At 51.0% G+C, this 17,780-nt stretch overlaps 1 protein-coding gene across 1 annotated transcript in view; it reads left to right on the top strand.

Annotated features, from left to right (window-relative positions):
• FRAS1 (Fraser extracellular matrix complex subunit 1) overlaps positions 1-17,780 on the top strand; it is a 405,465-nt gene that overhangs the window by 333,807 nt on the left and 53,878 nt on the right. Inside the window, exons 48-53 of the mRNA XM_044225418.1 lie at positions 7,778-7,902; positions 8,099-8,239; positions 10,017-10,244; positions 12,194-12,307; positions 14,218-14,368; positions 15,766-15,925. Of these exons, the coding sequence (XP_044081353.1) occupies positions 7,778-7,902; positions 8,099-8,239; positions 10,017-10,244; positions 12,194-12,307; positions 14,218-14,368; positions 15,766-15,925 (919 nt within the window). The remainder of the gene's footprint in view (positions 1-7,777; positions 7,903-8,098; positions 8,240-10,016; positions 10,245-12,193; positions 12,308-14,217; positions 14,369-15,765; positions 15,926-17,780) is intronic.

Raw genomic sequence — 17,780 nt, 5'->3', positions numbered from 1 at the left:
GATGCTCAATAATTCCTTGCTGGAAGTTGAACAGACAATTACAACTTTATGTAGGCAGTCTTGTCTCCATGACCAGATGGTCAATTCCTTTAGGGCAAACACTGCAAAACCCTTCTTCTAACATCTGAACACCTGGCACCGTTATGATGCACCACATTTAAAAAATGTAATTCAGGAAATAGCCAGTGAGCATGTGTATTGGGCAAGATTCTAGTTGAGCTTCTGCTGAGGGGGCCTTTAAAGAAAGATAGAGGAGGTCCCTCACCCTCCAGTGTGCTCTGTTGGACGAGACAAGGAGCCTCTGCCTCTAAACACTGATAAGGAAAGAATACCACAGGTGTTTTCAAACTGTGTAAACCTGGTATCCTAGAAGTTCAAAAATGGGAGAGTCTGCATTAGGTAGGAAGGTGCACAGTGATGGTGTTTAAAATTCCCCTTAGAGGGCGCCCGGGTGGCTCAGTCGGTTAAGCGTCTGCCTTCGGCTCAGGTCATGGTCCCAGGGTCCTGGGTTCGAGTCCCACATTGGGCTCCCTGCTCAGTGGAGAGACTGCTTCTCCCTCTGCCTGCTGCTCCCCCTGCTTCTGCTCTCTCTCTCTCTCTCGTTCTCTCTCTCTGACCAATAAGTAAAATCTTAAAAAGAAAAAATTGGCCCTTGGAAGGAAAGTTTGAGCAGACAGAAATGGTGCTACTTTCAAAGATGGGAATGGCACGTGGGCACATTCAGAAAATAGCGAGTGGGCAGGTTTAGCTAAAGCTTATATTCTGGAAGAGGAGTCGATGCGGCCCATCGGTAGATGGAGATCTTACGAGGTTTTGAAAGCTGGGATGAGTGATCCCTGTGTAACTCAACAGGTGACAGAGTCTCTGCAGAATTCTGAGCAGGGAGGGAAAGTGACGTGGATCCAGGGCTAGCAGATGGACAGGAAGGAAGCGAGGGGAGCAGGGACAGTGGGTCAGACGTCTCGCGTCTGGCCCAGTAGGAGGTAGTGAAGCTTCCCCTGGAGGGGCGGTAGGGGATGGTAAGAGGAGAACCATGTGAGAGCTCAGACCCAGCGCCCGGTAAACTGTGTTCAGTCAACAGCAGTCGGTGGAGAGTGGGAGGGAGGGAAGGATTTCGGGGGCAGAACCTGTAAGACGTGGCCGCCAAATGGACCTGAGGCCCGGGAGTCACTTGCCCCACGAGCCGTCTAAAGGGGGAGTTGTCTTTGTTTCGTACACCGTAGAGGCACCGGTGGTTGGCATCCTTTGGATTTTAGGTTCCAAATCCTCCCTTCATTCCGCCGGGGGAGTCACAGAATAGGGGACACGCTCACCGGGCTTCTACTCTCTCTAATACCGGGGGTCAGACCATGAGCAGACCAGACAGATAGAGCAGGGATCCATGGCTACGTGTATTTTGGGGGGGAATAAGAGCGCGCCAGGGTGCAGGGAGCAAGGCGGGGAGGGGAAGACTCCCTGTTACAAGGCGACGTTTGACCAGAGTCCGAGGAGGCTGCGGGCCCCACCGTGAGAAGGGAAGGGTGTTGCAGTCGGGGGGTATCGTGGGTTTTCCCCGCCGGGGCGGGATCCGCCTGGCACCGTCCATCCCGGAGGAGGCGAACGGGAGGGCGCGCTGTGCGGAGGAGCTTCCAGGGGCGGAGGGTGGCCTGGCGGAGGAGGTGAGGGGCCGACGGGGGGCCGGTGAGGGGCTGGCGGATGGGAGGGGTTGTGTGTGCAGGGGGGTGTGGGGAGGCCGGAGAGATGGGCCGAAATCCCTGGTGCACAGGGAGCAAGCGGCCCACGCTTCGTCCTGAAGGTCCCGGGAGAAGAACGCGCATCAGCGCTCCCAAGACCTTGGCTGCGGGAGACAGTCGATAACTAATTCAGGAGCGAATTGCTTCTGCCAGAATCCCGTCAGGCTGCTGACTGCGTCTCGGGAAGATGGAAGGCCGGACGCCTGGCTGCTGTGCGGGGAGCTGCCCCTACGCTCTGCAGCTCGGAAAGCTCGGAGCCCCAGCAAGGCACGGCCCGCGGCCCGGCTGCGGGTGCCTCCCCGCCCTCACTCGTCTTGGACCGGGGGCTGTGTGGGGGCTTCCGTGCGCGGCCGCCTCCCTTACTCCTGTTCAGTGTTTACAATCTCGGCCTTCCCTGGGCTTGGATTCCGGCTGCCAAGACCAGGCCTGGGCTGCCTAGGGAGAGACACTCGTGGTGGCCACACTTCTCCCTTCTCTTGCGAAGGCACCTGCAAAAATAGCGGGAGGGCCCCCCTCCCTGGACAGGACCCTGCACCTGCCCTTTGCCACCAGCCGGACTTCCCCACCTCCCCCCACCGGCTCGCGCCCCCGCAGGTGTTCTGAAGCCCCTCTTCCGGTCACCCTCTGTGGCCAGATCCAAGGAGGCTGTCCCCTCCCCTGTCCTCTCGCGGACCCTTCCCACTGCGAATGGACCCCGGCTTTCTGGCCCTCCTGCCCTGCCAAGCCCATCCCACGTCCTTTCTCTTGCATTTGGCCAGAATTCTCACCTTCCCCGCCTGCCCTAAGTGAGAACCTAGTCATGAACTTGATTCTTTTTAGATGTGGAAAGTGTCCCTTCAGAGGACATGCACGGTGACATCTCACATCCCTTTCCTAAGGCAGCGGGCGCAGCTCAGGGGAGGGACCCCGCGCCTCCCCCTTCGCCTCCATGGTGAGGAGGGTCGGCGGGGACGGGGGCGGCCGGTGCCTTCGGAGCAGAGCGCGCGGACCTCAGGCCTGTCCTGTGTCGGAGCTGCTTGGGGCCCGTCGGAAGTGTCGGCTCCCCCGCGCCCGCACACGGCCGCTCACGGGCAGCTCTGCAGTGGACCCGCTCGCGGCCGTCTCGGTCCGGGAGTCCGGGGGTCCGGGGGTCGGACGGCTGCTCCTGCCAGGCAGACGGGGGAGGGCCGCAGACCCCGTCTTCCTCCCCCGCGGAGAGGCAGGGCGCCGCGTGCCTGGGCGAAGTGTGCGGAGACACAGCCGGGCCTGCTGCCTCTGGGCCGTCGCGGGAGAGCGAGGCCGTGTGTGCCTTGTCACGGCTGCGGGGCCACAGCCTCGCGTCAGGGGCTCTGAGGACCGTTTATTCTCGTGGCATCGGAGCGAGAAGTCCCACGATTGGAGACTTGCCAAGCCTCTGAAGCAGAGACCAGGCTGCGGTGCCTCGCACGAGAGGCGAGTTTCCTCTCACCGAACAGTCCAGCGGTGGGGGCCCCGGTGGCCTAAATGGCTCAGTGAACCCCGAGACGAGGCTCCCATCTCGAGCCCAAGGGACTCCTGTGGCTGTCGTCATTTCCCAGCCGGCGATAAGCGACAAAGGCCGGGGAGCCACGCCGGGGTCTGGGCTGGGAGGATCGCGGCGGATCGCGTCGGGCCCCGGGCAGGAGGGGGTCAGACGCGCGGCGAGGACGCTGCGGGCGGGTCACCCCCAGCCCCGGCATCCGGGGGCTTCGCTGACGGGGAGAAGTTTGTGTCCAAGTCAGGGCGGGGGAGAGCGGCCCCGGCACGACCCCGGGTCTCGGCTCCCGGGACACTCGCTGGGCGGCTCCCGCGGCAGAGCGTTGCTTTCGGGAGAGGGACACGCGCACACGCGTCCGCGACACGACACGGCAGGACAGGACGGTGGCCTGAGAGAGGCGTGCGGGTGAGTCAGGAAGGACTCCCCAGAGGCGTTCCCCGCCCTCTCACGTGTGACAAGACAGGAGACACGTTTGGGTTCGTGACACAGTGCCACGGCCTGGGCAGCCGCACCGAGGACACGCGCTGTCCCACGGATCCGGGGCTGGACGCCGGAGGTCACGCTGTCCGCAGCGTCGCGGTCCCCCCGAGGCCGTGACGGAGGACCTGTCCCGGGCCTCCCTCCTCGGCCCCTCAGAGTTGACCGTCTGGGCGCTCGCGGGGCGCTCGCCCTGTCCCTGCCCGTGGACGCGTGCGACGGACTCTCCCCTCTTCTAGGGACGCTCCTCAGACCGGGTTGGGGCCCGGGTCAGTGACCACGTCCTAACCACGTGCGTTTGCGATGATCCTGTTTCCCGTAAGGTCACAGCGTGAGGTACTGAGGGTCGGGACGTCAGTGTGTGCCGGGGGAGTGCGGGGCCCAATTCGTTCCCTGCCGGGTTTGAACAAAAGCTGCGGCAGAAGAGCGAGGGTGTCGCACCGCCTGAGCGTGCAGGGCGCCGTCCCGGCTCTGCGGGAAGCGGGGAGGCCGAGGCAGTGGCCTCCGGGGCTGCCGGGAAGCAGTTCCTTCAGGCTGCGGCCTCCGCGCACGCTTCCCTCCCCGGACCGAGCCTCCTCCCTCGGGCCGGCCGCGGGGGCTGGAGCCCGGGACAGGGTCGGTGTGCGGCTCCGTGGCACGGCCGGACGCGGGGTCAGCCGGCAGGCTCGCAGGGGACAGCGTCCTCCATGCCACAGGTCCTCCAGGACGTTTCGAAGGGTAGCGACCTGCCCCCAGGCAGGAGGGGCAACGCCGTCTTGGCGGTGAGCAGCGTCCGTCTTCCGACGCCCAATTAGCAAAGGCTCGGATATTTTTTTAAGTTTGCAGAGACGGAGAATCTGTGCTCGGTGGGACCTGGTCGACAGCAGCCAGCTGGGTTCGTTCACCGAGCACGTCGTGAGCGCCTGCTGTATGCCAGCGCCGCTGCAGGGGCCTGGGGCTGACGGGACAGCGGGAGTCCGTCCTCCTGAAGCTTCTGTGCGGAGGCCGTGGCCCTCCTCACCCTCGGGCACGAAGTTAGGGACATCACTCAGCGATCATATTAAATACCCCATCAGAATCAGTACTTCAGACACGAAAAATGCTACAGCCAGAAAAGTATTCTAGAAGAAACGATTCAATTAAAAATACCACGATGGTGGTAGTTCAGGGTGGATCCGTGAGTGGGTTTGGGATTCTTTACCACATTTCTGGGTTTTTCACATTCTCTTTAATAGGCAGGTGTTACTCTTATATTGAAAAAAAAATTAAAGGATAAAAGTAACATCCAAGAGGCCCCTTGCCCCGCCTGAAAAGGTTAGATGAGCTGTACAAGGAGTAGCCGGGCAAGCGTTAACTTTGGAGCTGGACAACCTTGCGTTTCACCCTGGTGGTGCCTTGTACTCGCTGTGTGAGGCCCTGAGTAGGTCACACTGCTTTTCTAATTTTACTCGTGTCACAATAGGGAAAAATGGAGGAAACATGCCAGCCTTGACCTCCCAGAACCTTAAAAGAGAAAACTCAGTATGTGTAAGCAAGCCTGAAACGGTGTTCCGCACATGGTAGGTGCTCAGTGTTGGCTCAGTGTTGGCTCCGTTGAACTGGGAAGATCAAGCCTAGAGCTCTCATATGCTCCTAGTGGAAATAGAAAAATAGAAAAAATATTTTACAAATATAAAATTTATATTTATATTTATACATAAATATTTATACATAAGTATGTATAAATAAAAATATATATTTTATATTTAAAATATATTTATAAAATATAAAAATTATATTTATATATTTATAAAAATATAAAATTTAGATTTATAAAAATTATTAAGAATTTATATTTGTATTTATAAAAAATATAAAATCTATATTTATAAAATAGTTTTAAAAACCCACTTTGTTTGCAGTTTCCTAGAAAGTAGAGCAGGTACCTAACATATAGTCCCACCATTCCACTCTAAGAGATTTATCCAAGAATAAAAACGTATGCCCATACCAAGACTTGGGCATGAAGGATCATAGCAGCTTTATTTGCAATAGCACAAAACTAGGAATGACCTAAATGTCCAACAACAGGTGAGTGGAGAAACAAACACGTCGTTTGTTTGACACATTGGTTGTATGACACAGCTGTACGATCGAATACTATTCAGCAATAAAAAAGAAAAAAATTATTCAGGCATGCTGCAATATGGGTAAAACTCAAAATAATTATGTTAAGTGAAAGCATGCATAAAATAGTATATATTCTATGATTCTATTTGAAAATAATTACAAAAAAATCCCACCAATCTATAGTTACAGAAAATAATTGCTTTGTTGCTTTGGGATCGGGTAGGGGACAAGGAAGGGAAGAATGGAAGAATTAGAGAGTGTCAGGAAATTTGGGGGGTGATGGATATGTTCACTCTGCTGATTAAGGTGATGGTTTCACGGGTGTGCCAAAGCTCATGAAATTGTGCACTTTAAATATGTGCAATTTATTATATGTCAGTTTCTTCTCGATAAGAAATGTTAAGAAAAGAAAAGATCAATTCCAAACCTTGCTTTCCAAGAAGGAAAAATCTATCACGTTTCTTAATCACTCTCAGACTAACAGTGCGTACAAAGGGAACAGGGAAGTGGGTGACCCGTTGACTGGAAGACTCCAGACAAGTGTTTCCCCGTGAGCTGTGGGGATAGATTCACAGCAGGGAAAGAGATTTAAATTTCTCAGTGCAGACAGTCCGAAGTTATTAAATTTTTAAAGAATGTATGGATTTCCGTCTAGATCCACAAGACAAAGCGTTAAGACAGGAGCCGCATTTCTTGCCTGTCAACAGCTGAGGTAGCAAGCACAGAAATACCAGATGCCTCCTCGTCAAAAGAAAATAATGCCCCAATATGCAGAAGGCTGCTGTATCTAGGTGACAAATTTCAGATGATAAAGAGAGTTGCAAATGTAAACCCTGCGGGTTGATTTTTTTTTTTTTTAAGAAAGATAAAGTCAGTGATATTGATGTCCCAGTTAAATATAAAACAGTCAAAGTGGAATCTCTGTTTGTTTGTTTTTACTGAAAAGCCAGACTGGTTTTGCCAGGATTAACAGTAATGTATAATATGCCCCAGGAAGCAGCAAATGAATTTCAGGACCAAACCAAAGGACTAGATTCAATGGATTAATAATCCAACACCCAGAATTGGAAAGAGGGAATTTGCACTGAAGGAATAAAAGATGTGGTTTTGTTTCAGTCTTGGCTGGCACAGACCATGAGCCACAGAAGCCCTAAGATAGAAGCAAGAATTCTGGGCTCTTTTGCTAAATGTTGCCAGACATTTAAAAACATAAGATGTTACTCATTTGTGAGCTATGTTGGCATTATCTAAAAATCACTTGAGTTTTTTTTTTTTTTTAACTTTGAAAACAAGTCTGAAAAAAATGTAACGTGCATCCTCTTTATCGCGTTATGAAAGGATGCTGGTGTTCTAGGTCCCTTAGGAGTTGAGACAGGATGACCGCACCAGCCTCACAGTCCTGCGTAAGGTTTTGTAACTGCCAGCCTGGCCCAGGTTGTGTATGAGAAGCTGGAAATCATGGACCAGAGAGATGAAAGGGACCTTGCAGAATATCCAGTGAAGTCACGGATGCCAGGCTCCCCAGTCACAGAGAAAAGCTTATGTGTAGCCAAGCCCAAGACTCCAGTGTTCAAAAGCAAAACCATCCCACAATATTAAAAATTAGGACAGGTTTCCAGAAAGGACTATGCCATAAAACTTAGCAGAGAGGAGTTTGGAGAGGCAATGGCTCTACGTTTCACAGATTTGACCTGCATTCATAACCCCCAGAGAAAGGAGAGGAACATTTCTTGAGCACCTGCTGTTGGCTTGGCGCATAGCAGAAGCCGGATAATTAAGTTGACACGTGCTCCCACGGAACTTATGCTGTGGTAGGGAAGAAGGTACACAGATGACTCTAGCACAAGTTCTCAGAGAAGCACATAAATGCTCTAAACGAGATACAAAGGGCTCCGTCTGGTAAGAGTAGGGCATTTCTCTGGCATTAGAAATATGGCTAGCGTTTGGACATCCTTCCTCTGGTTCTCACTTCCCCTTCTGCTAGGTACCCAGATTCGTTCCTTCACTCAAGCTGACCTGACTTCAGGCGACATTCAGTACGTGCACTCCAGCAACACCGAGAAACACTCCGACGCCTTCGGCTTTACGCTCTCCGATGGCATCAGTGAGGTAGGCAAGGCACTCCGTCGACGCCCTCAGGGAACGGGTTCTGATTCGGAAGTCTTCGTGGAAGGGAGTGTGCAAAGCAACTCTGCGAGCTTCACTCTCCCCTGCTCTCACCCAAAAATAGTGCAGAGAGAGCACCTACCTTCTGCTTGGGTGGGTGCAGGGGACAGGTGTCCCACCTGCACTTTCTGCCGTTTAGGTGACCCAGACTTTCCACATCACCATACGCCCTGTGGACGATTCGCTCCCTGTTGTACGGAACCTGGGCCTGCGGGTACAGGAGGGTGTGAGGAAGACCATCACCGAGTTTGAGCTCAAGGCGGTGGATGCAGACACGGAGGTAAAAGCAATCCCCTCGGTTCCCCGGCTGAATGAGGGCTGATCTGTCACGCTGGAATCTGTGTCTCCAGGGGTAGGGCAGAGTAGCGAGGTTAGTGTTAGCATCTTTGAGAGGTTAGAAATCAGAGGACACTGTGGCCTTCGGGAAAAGAGAAGCTAATATATTTGAGATCAAATTGTTTTTAAACCCTTTCTGAACTCCTAGATACATTCATTCTCTCCCCTGATTACCGGGAACAATCCCTTAACATACTAATTTTTTTTTTAATGTGATTCATAGAAAATTAGATAGATGACCTTTCAGCCAGTTTTTTAATTCTTTCTTATTGGAGCAAACAAGGGTTTGGGGCACCTATTCATTTTTCCTATCATTTACCACCTCCATTCAGACTTCTCCGAATGACCATGGAATATTGCGATTTGCACTTCCTCCACGAAGTAGGCTTTGTTCAGTGAAACAGGGCGTGTAGAGACTGAACTCTTATGTTCACGATGCTTTCAGAGGCTAACGTTAGGCTGACTTAGCTCTTGCAGAGGGCAATCGCCGTGTCTGTTAGTTCTCTGCCCCTTCCCTGTGCCCGCACTCAATCTCTCACTTATTCTCAAAATACTGACCACCTGGTACGTGCCAGCCTCCGCTCCAGATGCTAAGGACGGGGCTGTGAACAAACCCCAGCTCCAGCCTTAGGGAGTTTTCAGCCTTCGGTTAGGGGAACCGTCAAGAAAGAACATGTAATACCACGTCGGAGATGGTGAGGGCTGTGAATTAAAAAACAAGGCAAGGTAAAGGAGGTGGGGACTGGAGGGTGCGTTACTGTAGACGGATTGTCGGACAAGTCTCTGAGGAGCTGATAGTTGAGCAGAAATAACATGAAGTAGAAGCGAGCGACACAGTTACCTGAGTTACTCTTGGAGAAAAACCAGGAGCACAGAGGCCCTGTGGTCAAGTGTGCTCGGAACCTTGGAGTCACAGCAAAGGAGCGAAGAGGCTGGTACCGGGGAGCAAGCAGGGGGAAAGAAGGCAGCCAGAGAGGAACCCTGCCACCAGGTCGCAGAGGAGGGCCTCGCTGGCCCAGGTCAGGCCTTTGCATTTTATTCTGAGTTGGTGGCAAGTCACTGGGAAGGCTTGAGCGTGGTTTTCTACATCTTTGATTTTTCCTTCTGTGTCTCACCCTCGAAGCTGCAATTAGAAATGGGAAATTAGCTTCTGTTTGATGCATATGGGATTCTATATATAAGAATTTTGGAAAAGTGTTGGGGGGGGAGGGAGTTGGGAAGGAAATGAGTAGTTATAAAAGGTCTAGCTCCCGTTGCCCTAGTAGAGGTAAAAAATTCAGGTTTTCCCCTATGACCTCTAAAAAACAAATTTAAATGTCTTTGTCTCACCCCAGAAGGCACCAGAACGTAAGTTCAAGTGTAATACCCAATACAGTTTCTCTCCTTGGTTTTATTTTTGGTATGTCTAAAGAAAATGCAATTCTTACTTCATAAATGTCTTTGGGTCTGACCACCCTTGACTGCCCGCTGGTCGTCCCGCACAAGTGTGGTTTGGGGCGCCCGGTGGCTCAGGCTGTCGAGCATCCGACTCTTGGTTTTGGCTCTGGTCAGGGTCGCGGGAGTTGTGGGATCGAGGCCGAGGCTGGGCTCGATGCCCAGCAGGGGGCCCGCGTGAGGCTTCTCTGCCTCTGCCCCTCCCCTGCCCGCCAAATAAATAAATGAATCTTTGAATCAAGACAAATCTGGTTTCTGTCACGGACTTCCCTTCTCCCCCTGGACAGGCCGCGTCGGTCACGTTCAGCCTTGTGCGGCCCCCGCAGCACGGCACCGTCGAGCGGACCACCAACGGGCAGCGCTTCTGGCCCGCGTCCACCTTCACCATGGAAGACATCTACCAGAAGCGGGTTAGCTACAGCCACGATGGCAGCAACTCCCTCAGAGACCGGTTCACCTTCACCGTGGCGGACGGGACAAACCCCTTCTTTATCGTGGAGGAAGGAGGGAACGAGGTGAGGCGCCCGCGGCGGGGAGAGAGGCAGAGTGCGCCGGAGGTTGTCCGGAAGCCGAACGGGGCATTTCTCAGCCGGGGATAGCGTTGTTTTATTCTGTCCCTCATCGGGCCTGGGCAAGCTGGTTAAGTCTTCGAAGCCTCAGCTTTTCATCTGTGAAATGGGTACGACAGCAATCACCAGCTTCAGCTGGTCTAAGGATCAAAGGTCACGACGAAGGGTGACCGTGATTGTTCCTGTGACGGTCATTGGGTCATTGTTTCTCTGTCCCTTTGGCCCACCGGTGACTCGTTTCAGCTTTCTTTCATCTCATTTGAGTAGCTCGTCTCGAAGGATTCTAGATGGTCTTTCTCTTTTGCGTGTGCTCGCAGCCGGCCAGAGTTTTTCAATCTCATGAAGAACAACCTGGTTAGGAGAACGGCTTTCGCCTCTGAAACACACTGATGGAAATTCTGGTTTTCTCACGAACTGGCTGAGATGTCTGTAAAATGGGGGGTGTCTGTCCTTCTGCTGCTCATTGAGCACTTGGCCCAGCGCCTTACACAGGCCACGTAGGGCTCTGGCTGTAATACCGTCATAGGTCACCACCCCGTCACCCTTTTGGGACCAGCTGATGAAACAGGGGAAGCTGTTTTTCCCTTGAGCTCCTGCAGTGTTTGTCAGAGCTTTCCTTCCCTAAGAGAGTCCCTCCCTTCCAAGGTTCAGGTGTCCGGAAGAAACTTGAAGGTGGCCTCTCCATCCCCATCCCCGCCGTTTCTCCTCGCTGCTTCATTCCTCAGCCGGGTCTCTGGGGGGTCCTCGCCCTCCTCTGGCAACAACGGCGCCTGCGGTGACAGCTGGGCCCGAGGGCCGCCCGCACTCGCACGTCCGTGTCTGGCTCCGAAGCAGCGTGGCTGAGCAAGCGCTCCCGCCCTGCTGTGTTTCTGGACCCCACAAGGGTCAGCCCCTCGGTGCTGGGTGGTCCTTTCCTACCCGGATGCTGACTGCGAATGATTGCTTTCCCGGATGCAAGATCCCCCGCACCCTGTAGCGACCGTCCGCACGAAGGTCATTCTCCGCTGGCCCAGGTGTCCTGAGACGGCTCTTGGGATCTCCGGCCACCTTGGGGTCCGCACGGCTTCACCCCCGGCAGCTCATCGTTTTTATTTTTTCTCTTCTGAACCGTGGCTGCTCCCGCCCTTCATTTGACTTTCAGAAGAGAGGAGAGATTTCAGGATGAATCAGGGCTTCCTCTCCGGTACACATAAAAGGTCGTGGTGGGTCTCCCGAGGGACTGTACTATTTTTGACGTGGGAATTATTTAGGAGGGCTGCTGAAGACCGAGAAGCCGGCATCTCGCTGCCCTGCGTGCTGGCGCGTGCCTAACCTCCCAGAAACAGAGGTTCTGGGCCGGACTCGCCACCTACGTGCCGTGTGTGTGTGCACGTGTGTCTGCATGAGAATGCAGTTCTAGACCAGGCTCTTTTCACGGGTCCCACAGATGCTTTTCTCTGCCCCCGCCCCCATGTGGACAGTTCTCTCGCGGGGAAAAAAAAAAAAAAAAAGGAAAGAAAATATCCTCCCCTGGAATTTCTGCTCACACCTGGCAGAATCCCACCCGGAGCTGTTGACATTAGCCTGTGAGTGGTCAGATCAGTCTACCGCTCCTGAAGATTTCGACGAGAGTTATTGAAAGGAAAATACTGTTTGCTGTTTCACCTCAGGGCAATCTTGAACCCAACTCAGGAATGCGTGGGTGTGTGAAAGTCAACTTTGCTTCTCACGTTGTCCCCACTGGATCCATCAGTGATCTTTGTGCCCCAGCCAAGGGTGATAAGCAAGGACACTGGTATGGCTGCCCATTCGGAGGTGCCAGCGGATGCCGGGAGACCCGGCTTTGGATGCGGTAGGACATGACATATTTCAGATGTCCCTGAACGATGACTTTTCTCTTCTGGCTTCCCCCACAGGTTAAGACAGCGGCTCCTCAGCATTTCCAAGTCGACATCCTCCCTGTGGACAATGGCACTCCTAGAATTGTCACCAACCTGGGGCTCCAGTGGCTGGAGTACATGGATGGCAAGGTGAGGCCTGTCCGTCTGCCACACTCACGCGAACCAATGTGGGCTAAGTCCTGATTGGTGACCACATGGAGATAGAAGCCCAGTTCGACTCGTGTTTACCCCTCCCTAAGGGAGCTGGTTTTCCTAAGACGGGCCAGCTCCATGAGTTTGGTTAGGATCGTATATAGTTTGAGATGTTCTTACAAAATGACCCCCAAAAGACAGAAGCTCGAACAAGGTACACGTTTGTTTTTTCTCTCACATATGCGGTGGCAGTAAGCGGGCAGTTCCGGGCTCTGCATGACCTTTCAGAGACCAGATTCCTTCTGTCTCACTCTTCTGACGTCCCTGGGTTGCTGCTGTTGAACAGCAGAGTCTACATTCCTCGGCGGCTCCTCGAGGCGCCCGCCCATGGAAGAAGAGAACAGGGAAGCAGAGGGCAGGGAACTTCGTTGGAAGCAGGTGATGCAGAAATGAAACACATCACTTGTGCTCACATTATTCTGGCAAGAATTTGGTTCTATGGCTCCATCTGTTGCATCTGAGGCTGGGAATAGAGTCTCTCGCTGGCTTAGCTGGAAGTTTGTTAACTAGAAGAAGGGGAGGAAGGGTTTCGGGGAATATCTGGAATATGCCATAGATGGGAAAGAAGTGGGCATTTTGTAGGTGAGTATCCTCAGAGGACTTCTAGTTTAGAAATTCCTTTCTGCTCCTAAATCCCAGTTTGGTCATTTTAGGGTAAGCCATGATTCTTACCAGGTGACCTGTCAAGCATTAAATCCGCATCCTCACCCAAACACACACACTTCTCCAGCTCAAGAGCTGATTTTTCTTTTGCGAGGGGTATTCCCTCTAGGGTATGGATTTTCTCATCTCCGTGGAGCTGATCAGTCGTCTGCATGAGCAGCTGCTATGCTGTAGCTTTCTATAGCACGGCTGGGGTTTTTTAACTTACTACAGCTTCCTCTCATCCCTTATTTGGTTTTCTTCCTCATATTCAGAACCACCCCATTCTCTTCTCAACATGCTCCAGATGGTTTTCTACTTCTCCCTTCTATCCTACCGCAATGACTCTTAACCAAAGTCAATAATGACCTTTATTTTGCCAAGTCCAAAGGTCACACACCTGTGCTTGTTTTACTAGATCCATTATTTTTTTTTAAATATTTAATTTATTTATTTGACAGACAGAGATCACAAGCAGGCACAGAGGCAGGCAGAGAGAGAGGAGGAAGCAGGCTCCCCACTGAGCAGAGAGCCCGATGAGGGGCTCGATCCCAGGACCCTGGGATCATGACCTGAGCCGAAGGCAGAGGCTCAACCCACTGAGCCACGCAGGTGCCCCTTACTAGATCTATTATTATTTAATACTGTTGACCACCCTCTTTTTCTTTCAGACCTTTTTACTCTTACTAAATGTTTGCTGAATGAATGAATGAGTGAGTGAGTGACTTACAGTTTAACCAGTATATTTGGGCAATATCGGGGTATCCTATATCTATCTTACTCAATTTCAAGAATTGTGATGGGCTATAACATGGCCACATTCCCTGTATTTTATCATTATTTCCAAAGTTCAAACCTTCCTTAAAGGCCAAACTCAAATCCGCCACCTCGAATCCCTCCTCCGACCCCGATGGCATTAATCTCTCCCATCCCCAGAAGTGTACATTCCTCTTTGTATCTCCCATTACAGCTCTTGCCACAGCTCCCCGGCTCAGGGCCCTTTCTTTTCCAGTGAAGTGTGAGCATCTCCAGGCCAGAGGCTGAGACGGCTGCAGTCCTCATGGTCTCTTCCTTCCTGGCAGAGTTTTCCATGCAGTAAATGCACTCAGTAAATCATCGTTGAACTGAATTAATTCGGAGTCAGAGGGTCTCGGTCTGGCTTTATTCCCACGTCAGGAATTAAATTTAATGGGTTTCTATTCCAGGCAACCAACCTGATCACCAAGAAGGAACTGCTGACCATGGACCCAGACACAGAGGACCAGCACCTCGTCTATGAGATAACAGCGGGCCCCAAACACGGCTACGTGGAGAACAAGCTACAGCCGGACAGAGCTGCTGTCACCTTCACACAGGGTGAGGAGAACCGGAGATGGGAGCCGAGAGACGGGAGAAATCGCCGCTGACTTTCCCCGCCTTCCAGATGTTTCTCACAACCTCTTCCAGCTACTTACCCTCAAGCCATTTATTTGCAAACAAATAGATCATTTAGTGTCTAACCATCCAACTTTGGATTTTTACTTCTCCTGATTTCTTTTTCCTAATATTCTCAGTTATGGCAAAAGGAAAACAAAATTGTCTTTACCATGCTTGCTCAGTTCCCAGATTGTTTTAGGTTTTGGGGAGATTTAGTGGAAAGATCCCGTGATGTTGATTGGTTTCTTCTTCTTTTTTTAACTGAAGCATGGTTGACACCAATGTTCAATTAGTTTCAAGCGTGCAACATGCTTGGTTTTCTTTCAAAACAAAGAACAAAAACAACAACCATACTTGATGAAGTATCTGTGATCCTTTGTGGCTTAATTTTGTTCTCGAAGGGTCATGGGTTGTTTCTTAAGTCTTCAGCAAAGAAATTAAAATCAACAGGGGTGCATTACTCAACAGAAATATTTTCCTATTTTGAGTCACATCAAGTGGACCATTTTGTATTTTAGTAGTCTTTTTTTTTAAGATTTTATTGATTTATTTTTCAGAGACATGCACAAGCAGGCAGAAGTGCAGGCAGAGGCAGAGAGAGAACAGGCTTCTCACTGGGCAAGGAGCCCGATGCGGGACTCGATCCCAGGACCCTGGGATCATGACCTGAGCTGGAGGCAGACGCTTACCTGACTGAGCACCCAGGCAGCCCTGTATTTTAGTAGTCTTATAAGCATGTCAGACTCTTGCAGGCTTCTTTTGAGGATGGACCTGACCTTGAACAGTCATTGCAAAAACTGCCCCTTACACCTCATGCACCGTATTTCCCTTGTCTCCCTGTTCCCAGTCTTATGTTCTCTCCTAGAAAAGGAACTTCAATAGGTGCCATGTGTGTGGGCTGTTGTAATTCGACCCCAGCTTCCCATAGTAGCACATACCTTCAAAGAACTTTATTTAGAAGGAAGTAGGGGTTAGGGTGAGCATGTGTGCCCAAAGGATGGAGTCAAAGACTCTTTGCCAGCTCTCAGATTTGCCTTTAGAATTCCAGAGAGACTCATTAAGGTACTTTTTTGCCATGATCCTGGGATTCTTATTTTACAATAGCATCGTGGTATTTCCTGGATAAAGACAGCCCTTTGTCACACGGAGCTATGGGGTTTTATTTTAAAATCTGGCAGACACGCTTATTTATTTTTAAGACTACTATCCCTTTTGGTTCCTGGGAAATTAAGTTCTGTCTACAACCCATTAGAAGAATAAGATGGGTATGTCAGCATGTAATCTAGGAGGCAGTCTTTCCCTCCCTGGGTAAATTCATACTGTGTTTTTTCTCACAGAGGATGTGAACTTGGGATTGATCCGTTATGTGTTACACGAGGAGAAGATCCGTGAGATGATGGATAGTTTTCAGTTTCTGGTGAAGGACAGTAAACCCAATGTGGTCAGCGACAATGTCTTCCATGTCCAGTGGTCCCTCATCAGCTTTAAATATACCAGGTACAAGGGTTATTGGTGTTTGTTCTTGAGAAGTGTATCAGGCAAGCAGAGGAGATCAGATCGAAATACGTGGGCGTCTGCTCTGGCCATCTGATGGTGGTGGTGGCAGGAGACAATGATAATAAAAATAATTAATGTCACCAAATGTTTTTTAATACTAAACATACCAGGCACTTGACACACATCGTCTTGTTTAATACTTGCAATTGTGAAAGCGGTGCTGCTGTTGTCCCCGCAAGAACAAAGCAGTGGAGGCGGAGAGAGGTTAACTAATTTACCCGAAGTCACATAGCTAATAAGCAGTGAAACTAAGACCGAAACTCAGTGATCTTAACCACTGTGCTGTACTGCGTCTCCTACAAGTGTTTTGCTTCAGGTTTTCAAAGGTAATCCAGTAGAACGGGTAAGAAACAAAATACACAATCAATACTGGCTGGTAGTCACTGCCCCATGATAAGAGCATCTGGACCCTCTACCTTCTCTGTTCTCGGGCTTGTGTTCGCCCCTAGCTCCTTTGGTGTTCATAGGATTATATGTCCTTTGGGACAGATTCATAGCTTAATATAGATACTCTCTAAGGTGTTTTTGTAGTCTTTGGGTTGCGGGGGAGGGTGTTGAGAGGCAAACAGACACCAGTTTTGGTAAAGGTAGGCAAGCACAGTACTGATTTTATAGGTCACATTATAACTAGGATTATAATTTTGTGGAGCAAATAATTCTTTAAGTCTCCATTTCAGAGACTCACTATTCTAAGAAAGCAAGTTCATGATAATTCAGATGGACATTGGAATGGAGGTCGGGGGATAACATACAAACTTGATTTCATGTGCCCTAGACCTGGGCTGTCCACTCTTATTCACACAAACTCAGAGAATTTAGTGGAATCTTATATTCAGTGTGTGTGTGTGTGTATGTGTGTATGTCTATATACACACGTATGTATGTGTGTATGCATGTATATGTGTGTATATATGTGTGTATATCTATACATATATAGACACACACACACACACACACACATTTTGTTGTTATTTCCCTCTTGTTTGTATCTCCTTAACAATTAAATAAGTGGACAGTCTGATCACTTTTTCTGGACAGCCCGCCAGCGTTTAATGGGCTGAATCGCACAGTGTCCCAGCGCTGGCGCTGAGGACTGACCCATCAGAGGCACTTTGCTGGCAGCCCTCACCGCAACAAGACAGCAGCCCCAGCCCAATACTCGGCCTCGGTGATGAAAAACAAGGCCCAGCTCAAGACCCCAGTCGCTCATGGACAGTTTGTCTTCTACCTGCCAAAGCAATACAGACTCGTAGCAGCAGCTCAGTGAACCCTGTGTCTTAGTCTGTTTGAGCTGTTCTAACAGAATGCCACAGCCTCGATGGCTTATAAACAGCAGAAATTAATTCCTCATAGTCCTGGAGGCTGGGAAGTCCTAGATCAAGGTGCGGACAGATTCGGGGTCTAGTGAGGAACCTCTTCCTGGTTCCGAGGCAGCTGTCGTGCCCTTGTGTCCCCACGTGGTGGAAGGACCAGGGAGCTCCGTGGGACCCCTTGTCTCAGGGCTCCGGTCCCGTTCACGAGGGCTCTCCCCTCATGACCCAGTCACCTCCCACACATCAGCACATTGGAGGTAGGACTTCAACGTGCGAATCTGGGGGACATGGTTAGTCTGTGTCACCCCCCAGTGTCGCAAAGCTCCGTTCGTCCGAACACCTTTGTTCCCAGGCCCCATTCGTATTTTCTTGTCCCTGCCGCCTCCCTGACTCCCTTGCACGTTTCCCGTCCAGTCGGTTCCCACCTGAGAGAAGATATCAGCTGCCTTCCAAGCCGCTGCCTTTCCTAAGAAGCCGTGGTT

Source organism: Neovison vison, chromosome 11 (genome assembly GCF_020171115.1).
Source record: "Neovison vison isolate M4711 chromosome 11, ASM_NN_V1, whole genome shotgun sequence".
NCBI classification, from domain to species: domain Eukaryota; kingdom Metazoa; phylum Chordata; class Mammalia; order Carnivora; family Mustelidae; genus Neogale; species Neogale vison.
This window is presented reverse-complemented; position numbering and strand designations above follow the sequence as displayed.